The 16,988-nt window shown below is 44.5% G+C and overlaps 1 protein-coding gene across 4 annotated transcripts in view; it reads left to right on the top strand.

The window, feature by feature from the left end:
* The first annotated feature begins 1,923 nt into the window (after positions 1-1,923).
* CACHD1 (cache domain containing 1) overlaps positions 1,924-16,988 on the top strand; it is a 222,582-nt gene continuing 207,517 nt past the window's right edge. For 2 of the 4 annotated variants that reach the window (XM_016919881.4, XM_003308173.7), the window contains exon 1: positions 1,924-2,622. Coding sequence is in view for 2 of the 4 variants with exons in the window: in XM_003308173.7 (XP_003308221.3) it covers positions 2,425-2,622 (198 nt within the window). In the remaining 2 variants the exon portion in view is untranslated. Of the gene's footprint in view, positions 2,623-15,612; positions 15,810-16,988 lie in introns of those variants that run through there. The other 2 variants (XM_016919887.4, XM_063801036.1) reach the window with 2 other exon arrangements.

Genomic DNA, 16,988 nt, shown 5'->3' with positions numbered 1-16,988 from the left:
GTAATAATTGAAGGCATAGATGTGGTCGAGAGTCCTCAAAAAGAAGAACCTTAGAGTGAAAAAAAGGTGACATTGGATTAGCATCCCAAGAAATAGGACCTCAAGAAATACCAACATATAAAAGATGGGCAATAAGTGCCTATTGTGAAGGCATTTCAGAAGGAGTTTAGAGATGTGTGACACCTTGGTGATGGTAACCTTGAAGAATCGAATACAAAAAATAATGCTATATGTCATTATTATTTTTGTTCTTTACTCTTCCACTAATCACATGGACTAATATGCTTTCTCTTGCTGAGTGTCATGTCAAAGGTACAACAATTTAAAAAACGGAAGTTAAAGGATCATCTTTCTAACAAATGTCAGCTCAACTCCAGGAATAGAAGACATACAGGTAGGTTTTTACCTCATTATTAACTCAAGAATCATTTTTCCAGTACTACTATGTGCTTGTGTGGATGATGTGGAGGTGAAGGGATTGGTCCCCACACTCAACATGCTTGCCTTAGTATGTAAAACAAACATCACAGGCTAGGCGCAGTGGCTCATGCCTGTAATCTCAGCACTTTGGGAGGCCGAGGCAGGTGGATCACCTGAGGTCAGGAGTTCGAAACCAGCCTGGCCAACATGGCGAAACCCTGTCTCTACTAAAAATACAAAAATTAGCAGGGGAGTTGAGAATAGAGAAGTGATCTCAATGAGGTAAAAATGGGCCAGGGAGAGCTTACAAGAGAAGATGACTTTTTAATACAATATAGTCAAAGATGTAAAACAGAAGGTTTTGCTGTAAAATGAAAAGAGCCCTAAATCCAGGTTCTAATCCTGCTACCACCTCTGCTAGGTAACCCTGGACTAGTCCTTTAACCTTCCAGTGTTGGCTCTGTTCTCCAGGAACCTGCAAGCAGCAACCACACAGGGCTTGGAAGGGAGAGTGGCTGTTCTCCACACACAGCAGGTTGACTTGTTCCAGGTGCTTCCAACAGGTGATTTCTCAGCGAGCCTGAGCCAGTAGTCAGGGACAAACAGGAAGGTTAACCTTGCCTCTCCATGCTTGGGAGAACAGGTGTGTGCGCGGTGGACTCCGGTTCAGTCGTTCTTTTTCTTTTTTCTTGCTTTTGATGGGATCAGATGGTTCATTTCCAAAGAGAGACAGAGAGAACTGTATCGTATTTAGGAGCAATACCCTTGGAGTAAGACTTGTGCTTAAACTCTGGATTTGTTTCTTATCCCCTGGGTGACCTTTGGCAATTTATTCCACCTCTCTAAGCCTCAGTCTTTGTTACCTAAAAAATTGGGATAAAGATACGTACCTCCTATGGCATGTCGCGGAGATTAAAGGATAATGTGCACACCCCCGAGCCCAGTGCCGGGCACACGGTGGCTGGTTGCAACAGAAATCTGTGGGTGGAACGCTAGCTAGCCATTGTGATGAATAACATCAAGGAGAGGGAGTGGACCTACACATGGCAGTCCCCTTCTTCCCCAATCCCTGCCAGGCAGACAGCCAGCGTCCTAGAACTTAAAGGACTTTTCGATGGCTGGAACCTGGGCCGGGTGGGCTCCCTGGCGCGGACGGAGGCGGGGAGCGCTGGCGGGGGTCTCCGTCTCCAGCCACGGGAAGGTCCGTGGGCTCCCCTGCCCGGGCTGGGCCGGTCCCCGAGCAGAGAGAGAGGCTGGTCCCCCGGCCCCCGGCGTCCGGGGGGGCAGGTTCTGAGGCGGGAGCCAGGGAGAGAGAGGAGGGGCAACCGGGGGAATTTCCCCGCCTCTCTTGCTGGTTCCATAAATCACCGCAGCCGCCGCGGCGGCCCAGCCGGGAAGTGCACAGAGCCGGAGCGCAGCGTGGTGGCACCAGACGCCTCCCTTTCCCCACCGCTTGCTTTCTTTCTTTCAGTTGTGTGGGTTTGTGAAGCCTCCCCTTTCCCTCCTCGCTCGGGTGGCTGCCCCAGTCTCGCAGCCCGGCCGCCGCTCCTCCTCCCCGGGGGCCGCCGTCAGCCTTCGCCGCCGCCTGCTCGCTGCGCTGGGACTCGCAGGAAGCGAGAGCCGCGCGGCTCGGCTCGGGCTCCGACTCCGACTCCGATTCCGACTGTCAGCCCCGGGGCCCGCGCACCCCGGCCTGCGGGCGCCCCTGCTCTCGGAGACGCCCTCTGCGCCGCGGGGGCCGTGTGGGCGCCGGGCTCCGGGGACCGCTCGGGCGGCCGCCTCCTACCCCTACCGCCGCGGAGCCCCGCGATGGTGGCCGCCCGCGCTCCCGCGCTGTAGCCGGGCGCCCCCTAAGTTTGGGAGCCTTCGCCACCGCGGCGCGGAGCAGAGCCTGCAACAGAGGAAGAAACTTTTGCGGGGTGCGCCGCGCTTTTGCGGGGGGCACCTCCCGCGTCCCGCTTCCCCGCGCCCGGAGCCTGTCGGCGGGGAGTGGGGGGAGGCAGCATGGCCCGCCAGCCGGAGGAAGAGGAGACGGCCGTGGCCCGGGCGCGGCGGCCGCCCCTCTGGCTGCTCTGCCTGGTCGCGTGCTGGCTCCTGGGCGCCGGGGCCGAAGCCGACTTCTCCATCCTGGACGAGGCGCAAGTGCTGGCGAGCCAGATGCGGAGGCTGGCGGCCGAGGAGCTGGGGGTCGTCACCATGCAGGTAAGTGGCCCCCGAGCTGGCCAGACATCCCGCCTTTCTACTTTGCTCAAACTCCCATCCCACTCCCGGTACAAGTCCCCTGGACTGTGTGCATCGGCTCCTTGCATACATAGAGCCCGGCTTCCCGTCGGACCCCTCTGTCCTCTGCACAGACCCCCTGACAATACACCAAGTCTTCTTCCATGCATTCGTCTACCCCTGCCCTTCTCTGGAGAATCCCCTGCCCTCTGCACGGAACCCACTTGACCCTGCACAGCCCCCCTCTTCTGAGTACCAGCGCCTTCATCTCGTCAAGGATTCTCCAGTTTCCTCGCACGTCTTCTCTAATTTGCACACATTTCCCATGTAGGCGTGTTTTCACCCTGCCACCCCTGCAAACTCCCCCCTCTTTGTGTCCCCATCCCAGAGCAGCCAGCCCCGTCTGGCTCCGACGATTTTCCGAAGTCCCCACCCCACCCCCTTGACCGCGTCCCCGCGTCCTCGCGTCCTCCCGACCGAGGCGCACCAATGGGCGCCGGGAGGGAAGGTGCCGCAGAGTACGCAGCTGCCCCGGGGACACCTAGTCCCGGCGGAGAGCGGCCCTCCGAGTGGGCTCCGCGCTCCTTTCCCCTCCCGGGAGCATGGGGGGAGGGGCTGGCCTGGTAGATTCCGGGTAGACTCCCGACTCTAATCCTGCTGGGGGACTCTTTTTGTTGCTTTCCGCATATCCTGCTGTGGTTTGCGTGCTGTCTGCTGTATGATTTTTGTTTCGTGTGTGCCTTTTTGGGTCGAAGAAAAAGGGAGCAAAGTGAATAAGGTTCCCATTTCTCCAGATTGTTTATCATGTCCGTCCTCCTCGGGAGAGGAAGGGGGGCTGACAGAAAAACTGCCCGCAGCTAGTAAGGAATCCTGATGATGTTACTCACGACCAACAGTAGTAAAAATTGCTGAACACCAACCACCTGGAGATTCTGCCCCGCTGTTATTTTAATTCACTTGGCCATAAAGGCCCACTAGATTAGGAGAGGTTGAGATGACATTCCCAGCTTGAAACCTTTGCTATAACATTCTTAGATAAATTAACACCATTCTCTTACACATTCTAACAATCATGGGGATGAATGTGGTCTTCGAAAGATTGAAGTTTCCAAGAATGCGTTCTTGGAATAGGTTTCTGATTTCCGTCCTACTGTGACCACTCCTTCCACCTCCCACCGGGAGAGGTGTTTAAGTCACTTTTGGGATTTAGGTTTCTTACTTCTTTCTTCTTCGTCTTCGTCGTCTTCTCCTTCTCTTCTTTCTTCCTTCTTCCTCCTCCTCCTCCTCCTTCTCGTTCTTCTCCTCCTCTTTCTTTTCTTTTTCCTTCTTCCTTCCTCTTCTTTCCACTGCCCCACACCAGTCTCCTCCCAAGAGGTTACAATTTTCTTGAGGAAAGTTCCACAGACCTTCTCTGCTGTGGGGAAAGACCACCGGAATTTTTTAAAGGGTGACATGAGGACTGAGGAGTGGATGGATTTTGAAAGGTAATTTTGCATTTATTTGCAGACACCCGGCCCTGAAGTGCAACGGAGTTGGGTTTTCTTGATTTGCATAATAATAGATAAGCTTTTAAGACGCATCATTCAACTATGCCGATCTTTCAGGTTCAGATTCAGTTGCAATTTTTTCCATATGCATTTTCTGATTTCTGATTATTGCTGAGTTCTTAGGAGTGAAGTGACTTTTAGAAAAGATAGAAAATTAGGATTAAAAAAACAGTGGTGAATATTTCCATTCAGAGCACAATTGTATTTTTGCATTGAGGCACCTCTTTTAATAAAGGAAACTTAACATATTGGAGTTGTGGACTCTGCTTGTAGGATTTGTAGGCACTTGCCACCTTCACTCCATCCCTAGGGCTGGACAAGAAATCTTAGGATTCCCCCCTACCCCGCCCCCCCACGCCTTTTCCTTGTAAGCTAAGGACTTGCTTTTTCTAAGATGCTGACAGCCATTTTACTGTTTCTCACCCAGTCCTTGACAAAAGGTGAAATTGGATCCCAACACATTGTCATTCAGGTAGGGATCCTAAGCAAATGTAGTTTTAAAAGGCTGCCCTGTTGAAAAAGAGACACTTCGAAAAAAAGCTCTGATCGGTGGGGGGTTTGTGCCCAAATGGCCCTTTATCTCCTCCCAACTGGCCTCTTTCTAACACCTTTGCAACCTCATTGTGGAAACGGACCTCCTGTGGACAGGGTTTTGTCTGGCAAAATGTGAAGTGGCTTCTCTCCTTTTTTGAAAGGAGACACACATACTGTATTTAAATTCTGCTTCTTGAGCTGTATGTACATTGATCTGCCACTTGCTTCTAACTGGGAAAATTGCAGAAAGTGTCTCTTTTTAATTTAGTTAGACTGGTCGGAAAAAAAACCTCGAATGCAGGTTAGATTTTTGGCCTTAGAACAAAGATTTTGAGCCCCACATTCTCATCTGTAAACCTTTGGGATTTGTTCAGTGGGTCTGAAATTATGTGGGTTTAGTTACCTAAAGTGTAGGTTATATAGCCCTCCCTGCAGCATGATGGATTTTATAGAGGTGGAGCTAATCTGTTTTTCAGAGGTAAGCCTCACATAGGCTTTAAGGTGTGACTTCCTACGAAGATGGTCAGGGTGGGGGTGGAGAGGGGGATAGTTGTGTCTCTTTGGAAAAGAATGTCTTCCCTTGCTTTAGGGATTGACTCCTTTCATTTGACCTTGGCATTTTGAGCATAGTACAGGCCTTTCAGGACACCATCTCACTTTATGAGAAACATTCTATAGGCCTCTTTATATGTAAAAAGCCAATGTTCAGACTTTTATATTGCTTCTGCTGCTGAAATTCTCGAAAGACGATTTTAAAGTTTGAGAAATTATAAAGTAGTCCTCAAACCAGGCCTGTTATTTTGCAGCATTTCGAGTGGCAGCACTTACTGCTTAAAAGGAGTTGCAAGGGGGTAATTTTACAAAAACAGAAACCTAGGCTTCTTTCAGCACTATAGTTTCCCATGACGTAGTTTTCGCACTTGCTGATAGAGAAGACAGTTTGAAAAGCCTCTACCTTGAAGATTTTCTTGGAAAATTCTCCAGTGGGGGCTGCCTACTCATGATTTTTGTTGTTCCTTTTTAATAATGGACAAAATATATTTTAAAAAATCTTTAAATAAGTTGTGCCAACCAATTTCGCCAGTACTCTGGGAAAGCTGTCACTGAATACTGTTCCCCTGACAGCAGACATCATACATCATGGATAAAAGTCAAAAACCTAATCATCATCTCCTCATGGGTCTGGTGCAGAGGAGCCATGGTGGCATTGAGGTCTGGGAGCAGTAAGTGGCTGTGTCCAGGGAGACAGGTTTTTGCCTATTTATTCATGCAACAAATTTTTATCAAGCAGCATCGTGGAGTGGAAAGAGCCCCACATTGGGTAGGTAGAGACCTGGATTCCAGCTCTGCCATTTGCAAGTTGGGTGATTTTATCTGTAAAATTGAGGATGGTGATTCTTCCTCAAGATTTGCTCTGTGGACTTAAAGGAAATAGTGCGTGTAAAGGCATCTGTTAATGTTAAGCCAGGGCTGAGAAATATTGATGGATGTGGTTGTTCTCAAATGGAGAAATGATTATTGGAAGCTTACTGAGCATGGAGCTCTATGCTGGGTATTCAGGGGATTTTACAAGGACGTATTCCAGCACAACTCCTTAAGGAGTTTACATTCTCGAGGAGGAGATAAGATTGCACAGGTAAACCAGCTAAGTAACAATGCCTGCTTGTTAGAAGGCATATCTGGCTCTGGGAGCCATTTCGCCAGGCACTTATAAGGCCCATTTAACATTATAGGACAATACAGGCTTCCTAACAGCAAGGGCCTGGCACAAGGCCAGTGTGCCTGCCTTAAAGTTAGCCCAACTCTGCTGGGCTGGGCACACTTACTATGAACTTGGCAGACAGACCAGCAGGTTGGTCAGACAGCTGCTGGATGAGGCCTGGGAGGGAGGGAGGAGCAGGGTTTCTTCCAGTCAGGGCAGAAGAAATACCAGAAGCAAGAACTGGAGCTTCAACTCCAATTGAAGAAAAAGCAGCAGCTAGAACAGAGGCGTGTTCAGGAACTGAAGGACTCAGCTGGGGCAGAAGTGTCAAAGATATAAAGCAATGTTGTAAATACTGACTACAGCTGGAATTAAAGAGCAACCCTTCTTTGTATGCAGTAAAACAGCAATGCACTAAATTCCTTCCTTTTTTTTTTTTTTTCTTAAGAGACAGGATCTTTGCTCTGTCACCTAGGCTGGAGTGCAGTGATGTGATCATAGTTCACTGTAACCTCAAACTCCTGGGCTCAAGCAGTCCTCTTGAGTAGCTGAGACTACACACGCATACCATCACACCCTGCTAATTTTGTAATTTTTTGTAGGGATGGAGTCTCACTCTGTTGGCCAGGCTGGTCTTGAACTCCTGGCCTCAAGTGATCCTCCCACCTTGGCTTCCCAAAGTTCTGGAATTACAGATGTGAGCTACTGTGCCTGTCCTGCATTATTCATTTTCGCATATATCCAACAAAATTTTGGGGAGCTTCTGCTCTATGAAGGGTCTTGGGTTAGATTTTATTTATTTATTTTTTATATTTTGAGATGGAGTCTTGCTCAGTCACCCAGGCTGGAGCGCAGTGGCGTGATCTCGGCTCACTGCAACCTCCGCCTCCCGGGTTCACGCCATTCTCCTGCCTCAGCCTCCCGAGTAGCTGGGTCTACAGACGCCTGCCACGACGCCCGGCTAATTTTTTTTTTGTATTTTTAGTAGAGACGGGGTTTCACCATGTTAGCCAGGATGGTCTCGATTTCCTGACCTCGTGATCCACCCGCCTCGGCCTCCCAAAGTGGGGTTAGATTAAACTGGCAATCACAGGTGACTAAAGCCTAGCCCATGCCCTTAATCTGTCAGCTAATGATGGAAATAGACACAAAAAGAGGCATTATGATACAGGTGGTTAGCGAGAGACATAGAGGCATTACACTGCAGTAGGTTAGTGCAGTGGTAGAGAGAGAAACAGGATATTGTGGGAGCATAGAGGAGCCTTGCCCAAGCCCCTCTGGTGAAGTCAAGGAAGTTAGCTACTTCTCCATTGTCCTTTTCAGTGAAATGTCCACACACACAGGCCAGTCCTGAAAGAAGCAGCAGCAGCAGCAGCAGCAGCAGCAGCAGCTTCACACATGAAGGGTAGCCAAATCAGTAGTTCATCAGATGTTTCTGATTCCTTTGGTGGCACTGGACAAGGTAGCTCGTGTATCTTGAACACCTGAACAGGACTCTGACTCCTGTGCCCCTTCATATGGCTCCCATGTCTCATTTCTTTGGCCATTATCCTAGAGCTTCTGTGGTTATTGGACATAAATATCTTGCTGGCTCTATTATAACTGCAAGCTGATTTGCAGTCATGTTTGGTAAGATGTGTAATTTCCTCTAAATCACATGCATCATAACAGGACAGGGCTGGTTTAGAATGATTTGAATGTGTAATTATGCAATATAGAACATTTTCGAAGGAAAAATCACCTGTATATGCAAATAATGTGATTTGATTCTACGCCTTGTGTACCATATAAGCCTTAGTGGAAAAACTGCTGTGTTGCTTTCTTTTGAAAATGGATATTTAGAATAGAAGAAAACTGTCCATTGACAGATGGATGACTCTGAGTTGAACTTGTCAGGAATGAGCCCAAGAAAAAGCATGTTGAATGACTTCTGATAAACTGTCTCTGTTGTGCTTAGCACTTCCTGGACTTCCTTCTCACTAATGCCTATCTTAGCTGGCCTTATTCCTTGTGCTTATTATGTTTTTCCTGCCAATAGTACTTGAGTCTGGAAGGGCTTGGGGGAGGGAGAGGAGATGGTTTTACACTTAGTAACATGTTGCTGCTATTTCTGGTTGCTGCTTGAGGAGTTCCTTCCTTGAGCTTAAGTGGATGAGCAGGCAGGAACCTTGCAGAACTCTGGAATTTTGGTATTAGATGGAGTGGGATTTATTTTAGATATGCTTGGACCTTGGAGTAAGAATTTATTGAAAGTCAAAATATGAAGGGACAACAGGGACAAGAATTTTGACTCAGCCAGTTAGTTATTAACTGTGTAACTTCTGTCATGTTATTAAATCACTCTGCACTTTAGTGTCTTTGTATTTCATGTAGCTAATGGGAGTAAATATATTTTAAAGGATAACCAAGTGTCTAGCTCAGGGCCTAAGGTAGGAGCAGTCAATAAACAGAAATGTAAATATGAGAGCAGTTCATTTAGTGCCAGGGCACAGAACCGGGAAGGTAGTAAACATGTAGCTCCTAAGCCTGAATGAAACTGAAATCTAATTTGTAGACCTGCAGATTTCAATATGGTCAATCCTCTGCCCCCAGGTTTTTAAGATATGATTCACGGACCTTTGGATGTGGTGCAAAACCATGCTTGGCGCTTTCTGAAGAAAATGCTAGACCTGGCTAGTCATAGTTATTTCTTTAGTTTTAAACTACAAAGATTTAAAAACATATACAAAAGTAAATAAAATAGCATATGAATATCCACATACCTCTCACCCAGCTTAGACAGTTATTAATTGATGGTCAGGCTGGTTTCATCTCTACCTCTGCCTCCACTTGCTCTTCCCCCCAGATTATTTTGAAGCAAATTCCAAATATCACATAATTTCATCTATGACATTTTTATTGTATCCTTATTTAATTTCTATATTTGTAATGTTTTATAATATGTATAATATGTTGGTACACTAGTATATAAAATTTACAATTCACAAATAAATATAAATATTTTGGAGGTTGTTTAGGCTACATTTTTTAACAATGATGTGCCTGAATAAAACCATTGGTGACTCTCCTAGATTTTTACAAATTAGCTAATACCTTTGCCCAGCAAATTCCCCAGCCTTCCGATTGTAATGCCAAGCTTCTTTGGGGAAACTCCTCTGGGTCTGTCCCTAATTGTGCTGTCTGGCCCTTGATTTCATGCCTGGCTTTCTCCACAAGACTGGGAGGGTCCTTGTTTTTCTTAAAGGCTGGCATATAGTCTAGGCACACACATTGGACTACTGCAATATGAACTGCATCTACTGCTTGTCCCTGTTCTCTCCCCCTTCCAGAAGAGACAAGAGTCAGAAAAGGACTAAGCGAGATAGCTGTAACTGGGAGAGAAGAGAGGCAGATTGAAGAGGAAGAGCTGGACTAATATATAATGTCTTCTGATCAGTCTGTCAGCAAATATTCACTGGATTCCTTATTGCAGGGAGGCTGAGAGTAATACAGGACATCCAGTGCCTCCCCCTAAGACCCCAGAGCTCTGTCCTATCCAGAGAGGCTAAACCAACTTGGATGGCTCAAGACAATATAGAAATAAACGCTAAAATATGGGATCTAGAGTACACCCAGGGTTGCTATATCGAATTCATGTTTCTAGAGGTCAGTTGGACACAATGAATGAAGTGGACCAGGTGTAGGTAAGCAGGGAGTGGTGCTGGATGTTGCAAGCTGGAGGACATGTGCCAAGGGTGAAGGGGGGCAGGACCACTCAGCTACTCTGTTGCCCAGTAGCCATGTGGGTCCAATGTTGTCACATGACTTTGTTTTTTATGAGAAGCTGGGTGTCTGTTTTTTCCATAAAATATCTTTAAATTTTTGGCAACTAATTCAGTTTAAAAAAAAAAAAAAAGAAAAACACACTATGTGGGCCAAACCAAACATGTCTGCAGGCTGGATAGGGCCAAAGGCCACCAATTTGCAGTGTCTGGGTTAGAATTATTCAGCGGGTTACAAAAAGAAAATGCAGTGCTTGTGTGCAGGTTATGGGGAAGCCAATTTCTTTGTGATACAAAGGAGAACTTTCTGATAGAAGAGTTCTAGAATGGATTGCTTTGAGATATGAGCTTGTCATCATAATGACTTCAACACAGATGAATGTTTACTTGGTGCCAGGCACTATGTTAGGTTTGAGATACCTACCCATCATTTAATTTCTGATGTAATGAATGTTATGAGAGGAGGTTCAGGATGCTTGGAGAAAGTGTCAGGGATGTTAACCTATTTAAGGGCACAGAGGGATTCTGGCAGGCCTCCCTAAGAAAGTGGAATGAATTAGGAGTTGGTTAGTGAAAGAGTGGACTTCCCAGAAGGCTCCTTTTTGAGGAAAAGCATAGCACCTTTGATGAGTGGAAAGATGGCATTATGGTTTTGGAGTTTAGAGAACTAGTGGGAAGAAAGGGCATAAATAGAGGTGGGAGAAATAGGCAGAGGTCAAGCTGGGGGCTGTTTCTTGGATCCTTCATGTCAGTAAAGACTTGTTCTGCGGGCAGCAGAACACTCAACTCACACTGGCAAGAAAGGAAGCTACCACCCTATGCGGTTGAAGTGTCTGGGGTAGATCTTTGGGCAGGACTGGATTGGGGCTCAAAGCATGTGGCCAGTATGCTGTTTTTCTCCCTTTGCTTGCCTACTTCTTAAATAGGTTCTCCCCTCTATTTCAATATGGCTGGCAGTAGCTTATCAGTGTTTGAGCTGGGAACTAGCTGCTGCTTGTACCTAAGTTCCTTGTATTTGGAGGTGGTGTGCTCTGAGGAGAAGAAACAAAAATCTGGAGAAAGCTTAGAACCTAGAAAACTCAGCCAAAGTGACTTCAGACTCAGACACTTCAGCAGTCACCAGTTGCCAAGGCCTGCTACATTTCTGGATTCTGCCTCCCCAAGTCCAGTTGGAGCCTGCAAGGTAGACTCCCTGCTTCTGCTCCAAAGACAGGCTGGCTGCCCAGTGTGGTCCCTCCTGTGGAGTTGTGCAAATCCAGGCTTATCAGGCCTGCCATTTCTCCCTGACCTCTCAGATCTACAGATCACTGGCTGCTATGAGAACAGGGATGGACCAGAGAGACAGTCAAATCTGCCCTGCTTGTTTTACAAATGTTCATTTTACAGAAACTGAGGCCCAGCGAGGAAGTGGCTCTCTGGAGAGCACACCAGTAGTAAGTGACAGATTTAGAACTCATGTTTTGGTTTTAGACTCTTGTTTTTTGACCCTTTTCATGATATTATACTGTGGGGGCCCCTTTTTTTCCTGCATTTTTCTCTTAGAATGGAAAAGAAAACTTGACATAGTAGTATACATTCCTCTTTTGAAAAGAAAGTTTGGCTTAATGATTTAATGGCTGTAAACTTAAAGCTGATGGTCTCATTTGACAGCTGACTAGATTTTTAAGTTGTTAAATACCTAGAAGTCAGTGAGCCAGTGAAGAAAGTTAAAAAATTCTTAGACTTACTAGAATGTTGTTAGATTTTTTTTTTAAGTGCAAAGGTAAGTGGTCAATAACTATCATTGCAAACCAGTACCATCCAAACAATTTTTATTATTTTATTTTATTTTTTTACTGAAAAGGTAAGTTATTTAAAAATACTTTAGAGGAGGAATGACTTTGTTTTGTGTTTGTTTATGTAAAAGCCACAGAAGAAAATTCCACCTGTAATTTTCAGGTAAAGTTCTTTTTGAAATTGGATTTTATGACCTACATCTCTCTCCCTAGTCATTAAGGGGATATGAAGTTGTTTCTTTCTCTCTCTCTCCCTTTTTTTTTTTTTTTTTTTTTTTTTTTTGGTGAAAATTGCAGTAGGATTACTACTTTGGAGGAATCATTCATTTAATTTGATGATGGAACAAATTAAATGTCATTTAAATGTTTCTTTACCTTGCCCTCTTTTTTTCTGAGTTCAAAGGTAGCTTTCTCTACTTCAGATTTACACGGTCAAATGATTTCAGAGTTAATTACAGTTTGAGAAGTTCCAACACCTAAACACCAGAGTGGGGAATGTAAAAAGTAGCTTATGGTCCATATTTCTCTGGATATAGTATGCTTTATTGTAATTGTAGAGTGGAAGCCAGGGGAGTAAATTCTTATCTTGTACATGATAATGTCTTGGTTCTCTTCCAATCATAACAGTTATTATAAAGATGCAGTCAAAGCCCAAGACAGCAGCACTTTTTTTTCTTGCTTCCCCTTGGATTTTCATTTTATTTTATTTTTGCATGGAGTATTTTTAAAGATATTCAAGGCCCTGGTGGAAGGACAGTGAAAATCGGCAAACCAGTGAAAATGAATCTGAATTTTTAATTAGGCTTTGAGTTGTTTCTTCAAAGTGTGGACACATCATTAGTGATGTAAGTCTTGTTGCATTAGCAGAGACTGACATTTTACTTCAAACGCAGAGAGTGCAGCTGTCCTGTGCAGATAAAAGTCGCCAAGTATGGAATAGCAAGGTGGATTGGTAGATAATTAGCTGTCCCACATTACTGCAGTGTGGAAGAAGCCTGCCAGTCATGGGCAGGAAGGAGGAATTATTAGCAGGAGAAAATCCAAGTGTGTCATAAAGCAATTTGGAATCACTTCAGCTGTGGCAGAGCTGATAAGGCTTATGTTAAGGAAAAACACAAACTGAGTCTAGTATATGGTGGCCAACTTTTCTTGCTTTCTTTAAAAAAAAATCTTAATTCAAAAAACAAATTGCTGGAAATTAATGATCTATAAATATGCTGAAATATAGATTCATCAGTCTGCTTGACTCTATATATAAAAATTTAACCAGCTTACAGTAGTTTTATTTCCATGTCACTTGAAAATAAGGTAAGGATTCTATATAGGAAAAAAATATATTACAGAGAAGCCGTGAACCCATGGCAATTACTGTGCTGTATATTACCATTAAAAGATATTTGAAGAAGAAAATTGGAAGTATGTCATCTCTGATATAAATGTATAATATTTATAAATGGTTTCAGGATATTTTCATGTCTGTATTACTGGTAGCATATGTCTGTGTATTTAAATATTTTAAGAGTTTTTCTGTGATCATTGCATTCATTTCTAAGGGACTAGAGGTGTAGAAAGACCTGTTGGGTTTCTTGTCCATCCTCTATCATTTGCTAACTCACATGAAACTTCATGGGATTTTTTTTCCCCCACTTGGATTACTCCGTGTGCCTCTGCCAGAATACTGGCCTTCTTTGTTCTAACACAATCCGCTTTAATTGATTGGCTCTCTCTAAAGCCTATATTTCTCATGACAGCCCAAATACAGGATGTGCTGAAATGGGTTGGTTTCCATAACTTTGCTTGGTGGTGCCTGAACAAGAGTTGCCCTTGGCCACTGCAGGAGACAGCCAGTGCTTTTTGCCGCTTTTTCTGCTCCCTTTCTAGGGGACTGTTAGTCACAGAGTTGTTGCTGCCGTTGTTGCTGCCCTGAGTGGTTTTGGGGGAAAACCTGGAGAACATAGATTGGGTTTGTTTGTTTGTTTTCTGTTGCAGTCTTGGCTATTTGATCCAGAATTGGCTTCACTGAACCATTTATGAAAAGGGGAAATTTGCCACTTCTGTAGTCTTCAGGGGGGTTAGCCTGTGTGCTAATTATGAACCAAACACATTTGTTAGGAGTGTTTTAAACTTGAGATAGTATAATTTCAGATGACCATAAAAGAGGCAAATACATTATTTGCACATATTCAGATAACAAATGTAGGCAAGAGTTACAAGCAGTAAAACATCCTGGAGATTACTTATTAGAGCATGAGCTCTTGCAGGAAAGAACACAGACTTACTCATCTGCGTAGTCCTGGTATGGTTACCCCTGTCTGTGTCACATCATGAGGACTCAAAAAATGTCTAGACCACAGACATTGCCCAGCAGCCCTTAAATGGTAGACTTTGTAACTTTTTAGTAGTTACTGTTACAAATTTAGCTTTTACTACTATGTTTAATGTGTCCATTTCATTACTTTAGAATTACCAGGAAATGTCTAGGGTCTTTATCTGCTAATGTTTCAGGTGAGTAGAAGTATCTGCTACAGTATCAAGCACATTAGGACTCTAAGTAGACTCTAAGTATTAGTTGGTTCTAATGTTTAATATATTCACCTAGAGAAAGTTGGGCTACATTTAGGAATGTAAAACATACAAAAATGATTGTGTACTTGCAAACTATATACTTGAAGCTGCTTTATCCTAGAGGTTAGGCTTCATTAGTTAATTCATTTCACAAATCTTTATTGAACACAGACTATGTGCCAGGTATTATGCTTGGATTTGAGTTTATGTTGTCACAAAGAGAGAGACTTGGTTCCTACTCTTATGAAATATGCAGCCTGCTAGGGGAAATAGACATTAAACAAATAATCTTATAAATATACATTGTAAATTTTGAGTAATGTTTTGAAGGAAACATGGGGCCTTTAGAAAGAGTACCAAGGGCAGGCTGGGCTGGGTGTGGTGGCTCACTTTGGTAATCCCAGCACTTTGGGAGGCCGAGGTGGCAGGAGCCCTTGAGGCCAAGAGTTCAAGACCAGTATAGGCAACATGGTGAGACCCTGTCTCTACAAAAAAAAAAAAAAAGTGCCAAGGAGATCTTTTAGAAATGCAAGTCAGATGTCATACCTCTGCTTAAAACTCCCTAAAGGTTCTCATCTGACTCAGTAAAATCCTGAATTACTGGTGGCCTTCACAGCTGGATGTGATCTGGCCCCTGCCACCTTTGTGACCTTATCTTTTACCTCCCCCCCCGCCCCCTTGCATATAACTCTGTTCTTTCAGCACTCCAAGCACCTTCCTGACCCAGAACCTTTGAACTTGCTGCTCTTCTTGCTTGGGAACAGCAAGAAGTATCCTTGCCAACCCTCTTTGAAACAGCACCGTCCCTTGCCCTTCCTCATTGTTTCCTACCCTGTTTCTTTTAGTGTTCGTCATGCCCCCTAACCTCTCACAGGTAAGCACTGTATTGTTCAATGCTATATTCCTGTAGAATGGTGCTTGGCACTTAGAAGTACCCCATAAATCATTATTGGACAAGGGTGAGCGGGAGCGACAACTCTAAAAGGGAATCTGAAGCAGTGATGGAAAGGAGGAGCCAATCAGGGGAGGGGCTGGGGGCCTAGTAGAAGGAGGAACCAATCAACGGAGAGATTGGGAGGGGACTTGGCAGAAGGAGGAGGAGCCAACCAGGGGAGCGGTTTAGGGGGTCGAGCATTCCAACAGAAGGAAGAGGCTTTGTAGAGGTCTTGAGAGACAGGACCTTGGTGTAGTTTAAGAACTGAAAGAAAGCCAGGCGGCTGACAGCATACAAGCAGAAGGGTGATGTGAAGGGAGGAATTTGGGTTCTTATTCCTCTTCAATTCAGGTATATTTCCCAGTAGCTCTTTTAGGCGTGGCCAAAAGTGTACAGTTCTGTGGCATTAAATACTTTCATATTGTCGTGTAACCATCATCACCATCCATCTCTAGAACTTTTTCATCTTCCCAAACTCTGTACCATTGAACAATAATGCCCCATTCCTCCCTCTCGCCAGTTCCTGGCAATCACTGTTCTACTTTCTATCTCTCTGAATTTGGCTACTCTAGGTACCTCATAAAAGTGGAATTAAACAATATTTGTCCTTCTGTGACTGACTTCACTTGGCATAATGTCTTCAAGGTTCATCCATGCGTAGCATGTGTCAGAATTTCCTTTCTTTCTAAGGCTGAATAATATTCCATTGTGTATATGTGCCACATTTTGTTTATCCATTCATCCATCAATGGACACTTGGCTTGCTTCCACCTTTTGGCTACTGTGAATAATGCTACTACAAACATGAGTGTACAAATATCTGTTTGGGTCTGCTTTCAGTTCTTTTGAGCATGTGCCCAGAAATGAAATTGCTAGATCATATGGTAATTCTGTTTGTCTGAGAAACTGCCGTACTGTTTTCCATAGTGGGTGTACCATTTTACTTTCCCACCAGCAATGCACAAGGGTTCTAATTTCTTCCCCTCCTTACCAATACTTGTTTTTTGTCTGTTTGGTTTATTTGTTTTACAGTAGCTATCCTAATGGGAGTGAAAATATACACTTTTTGTTGAAGTTTCATGAATTTTGAAAATGCAGTCATGTAACCAACACCACAGTCAAGATATACAACAGTATCATCACCCCCCAAAATTATCTGATGCTGCTCCTTTATAGTCAGTCCTTTCCCCACCTGAAACTCCTGGAAACCATCGATATATTCTCCATATCTATAGTTTTGCCTTTTCCAGAAGAGGATAAATGGAAACATTATGGTGTGCATTTTGAGTCTGGCATCTTTCATTTAACACAGTGCATTTGAGATTCATCCATGTTGTATGTATCAGTAGTTAATTCCTATTTATTGCTGAGTACCATTCTATTGTACAGATATGCCACAGTTTGCTTACCCATTCACTAATTAAAGAACATTTGAGTTTTTGTAGTTTTTTGTTTTGTTTTGTTTTGAGACAGGGTCTTGCTCTGTCACCCAGGCTGGAGTGCAGTAGCATGATCACAGCTCACTGTAGC

The sequence above is a fragment of the Pan troglodytes genome, chromosome 1 (assembly GCF_028858775.2).
Source record: "Pan troglodytes isolate AG18354 chromosome 1, NHGRI_mPanTro3-v2.0_pri, whole genome shotgun sequence".
NCBI lineage: Eukaryota > Metazoa > Chordata > Mammalia > Primates > Hominidae > Pan > Pan troglodytes.
This window is presented reverse-complemented; position numbering and strand designations above follow the sequence as displayed.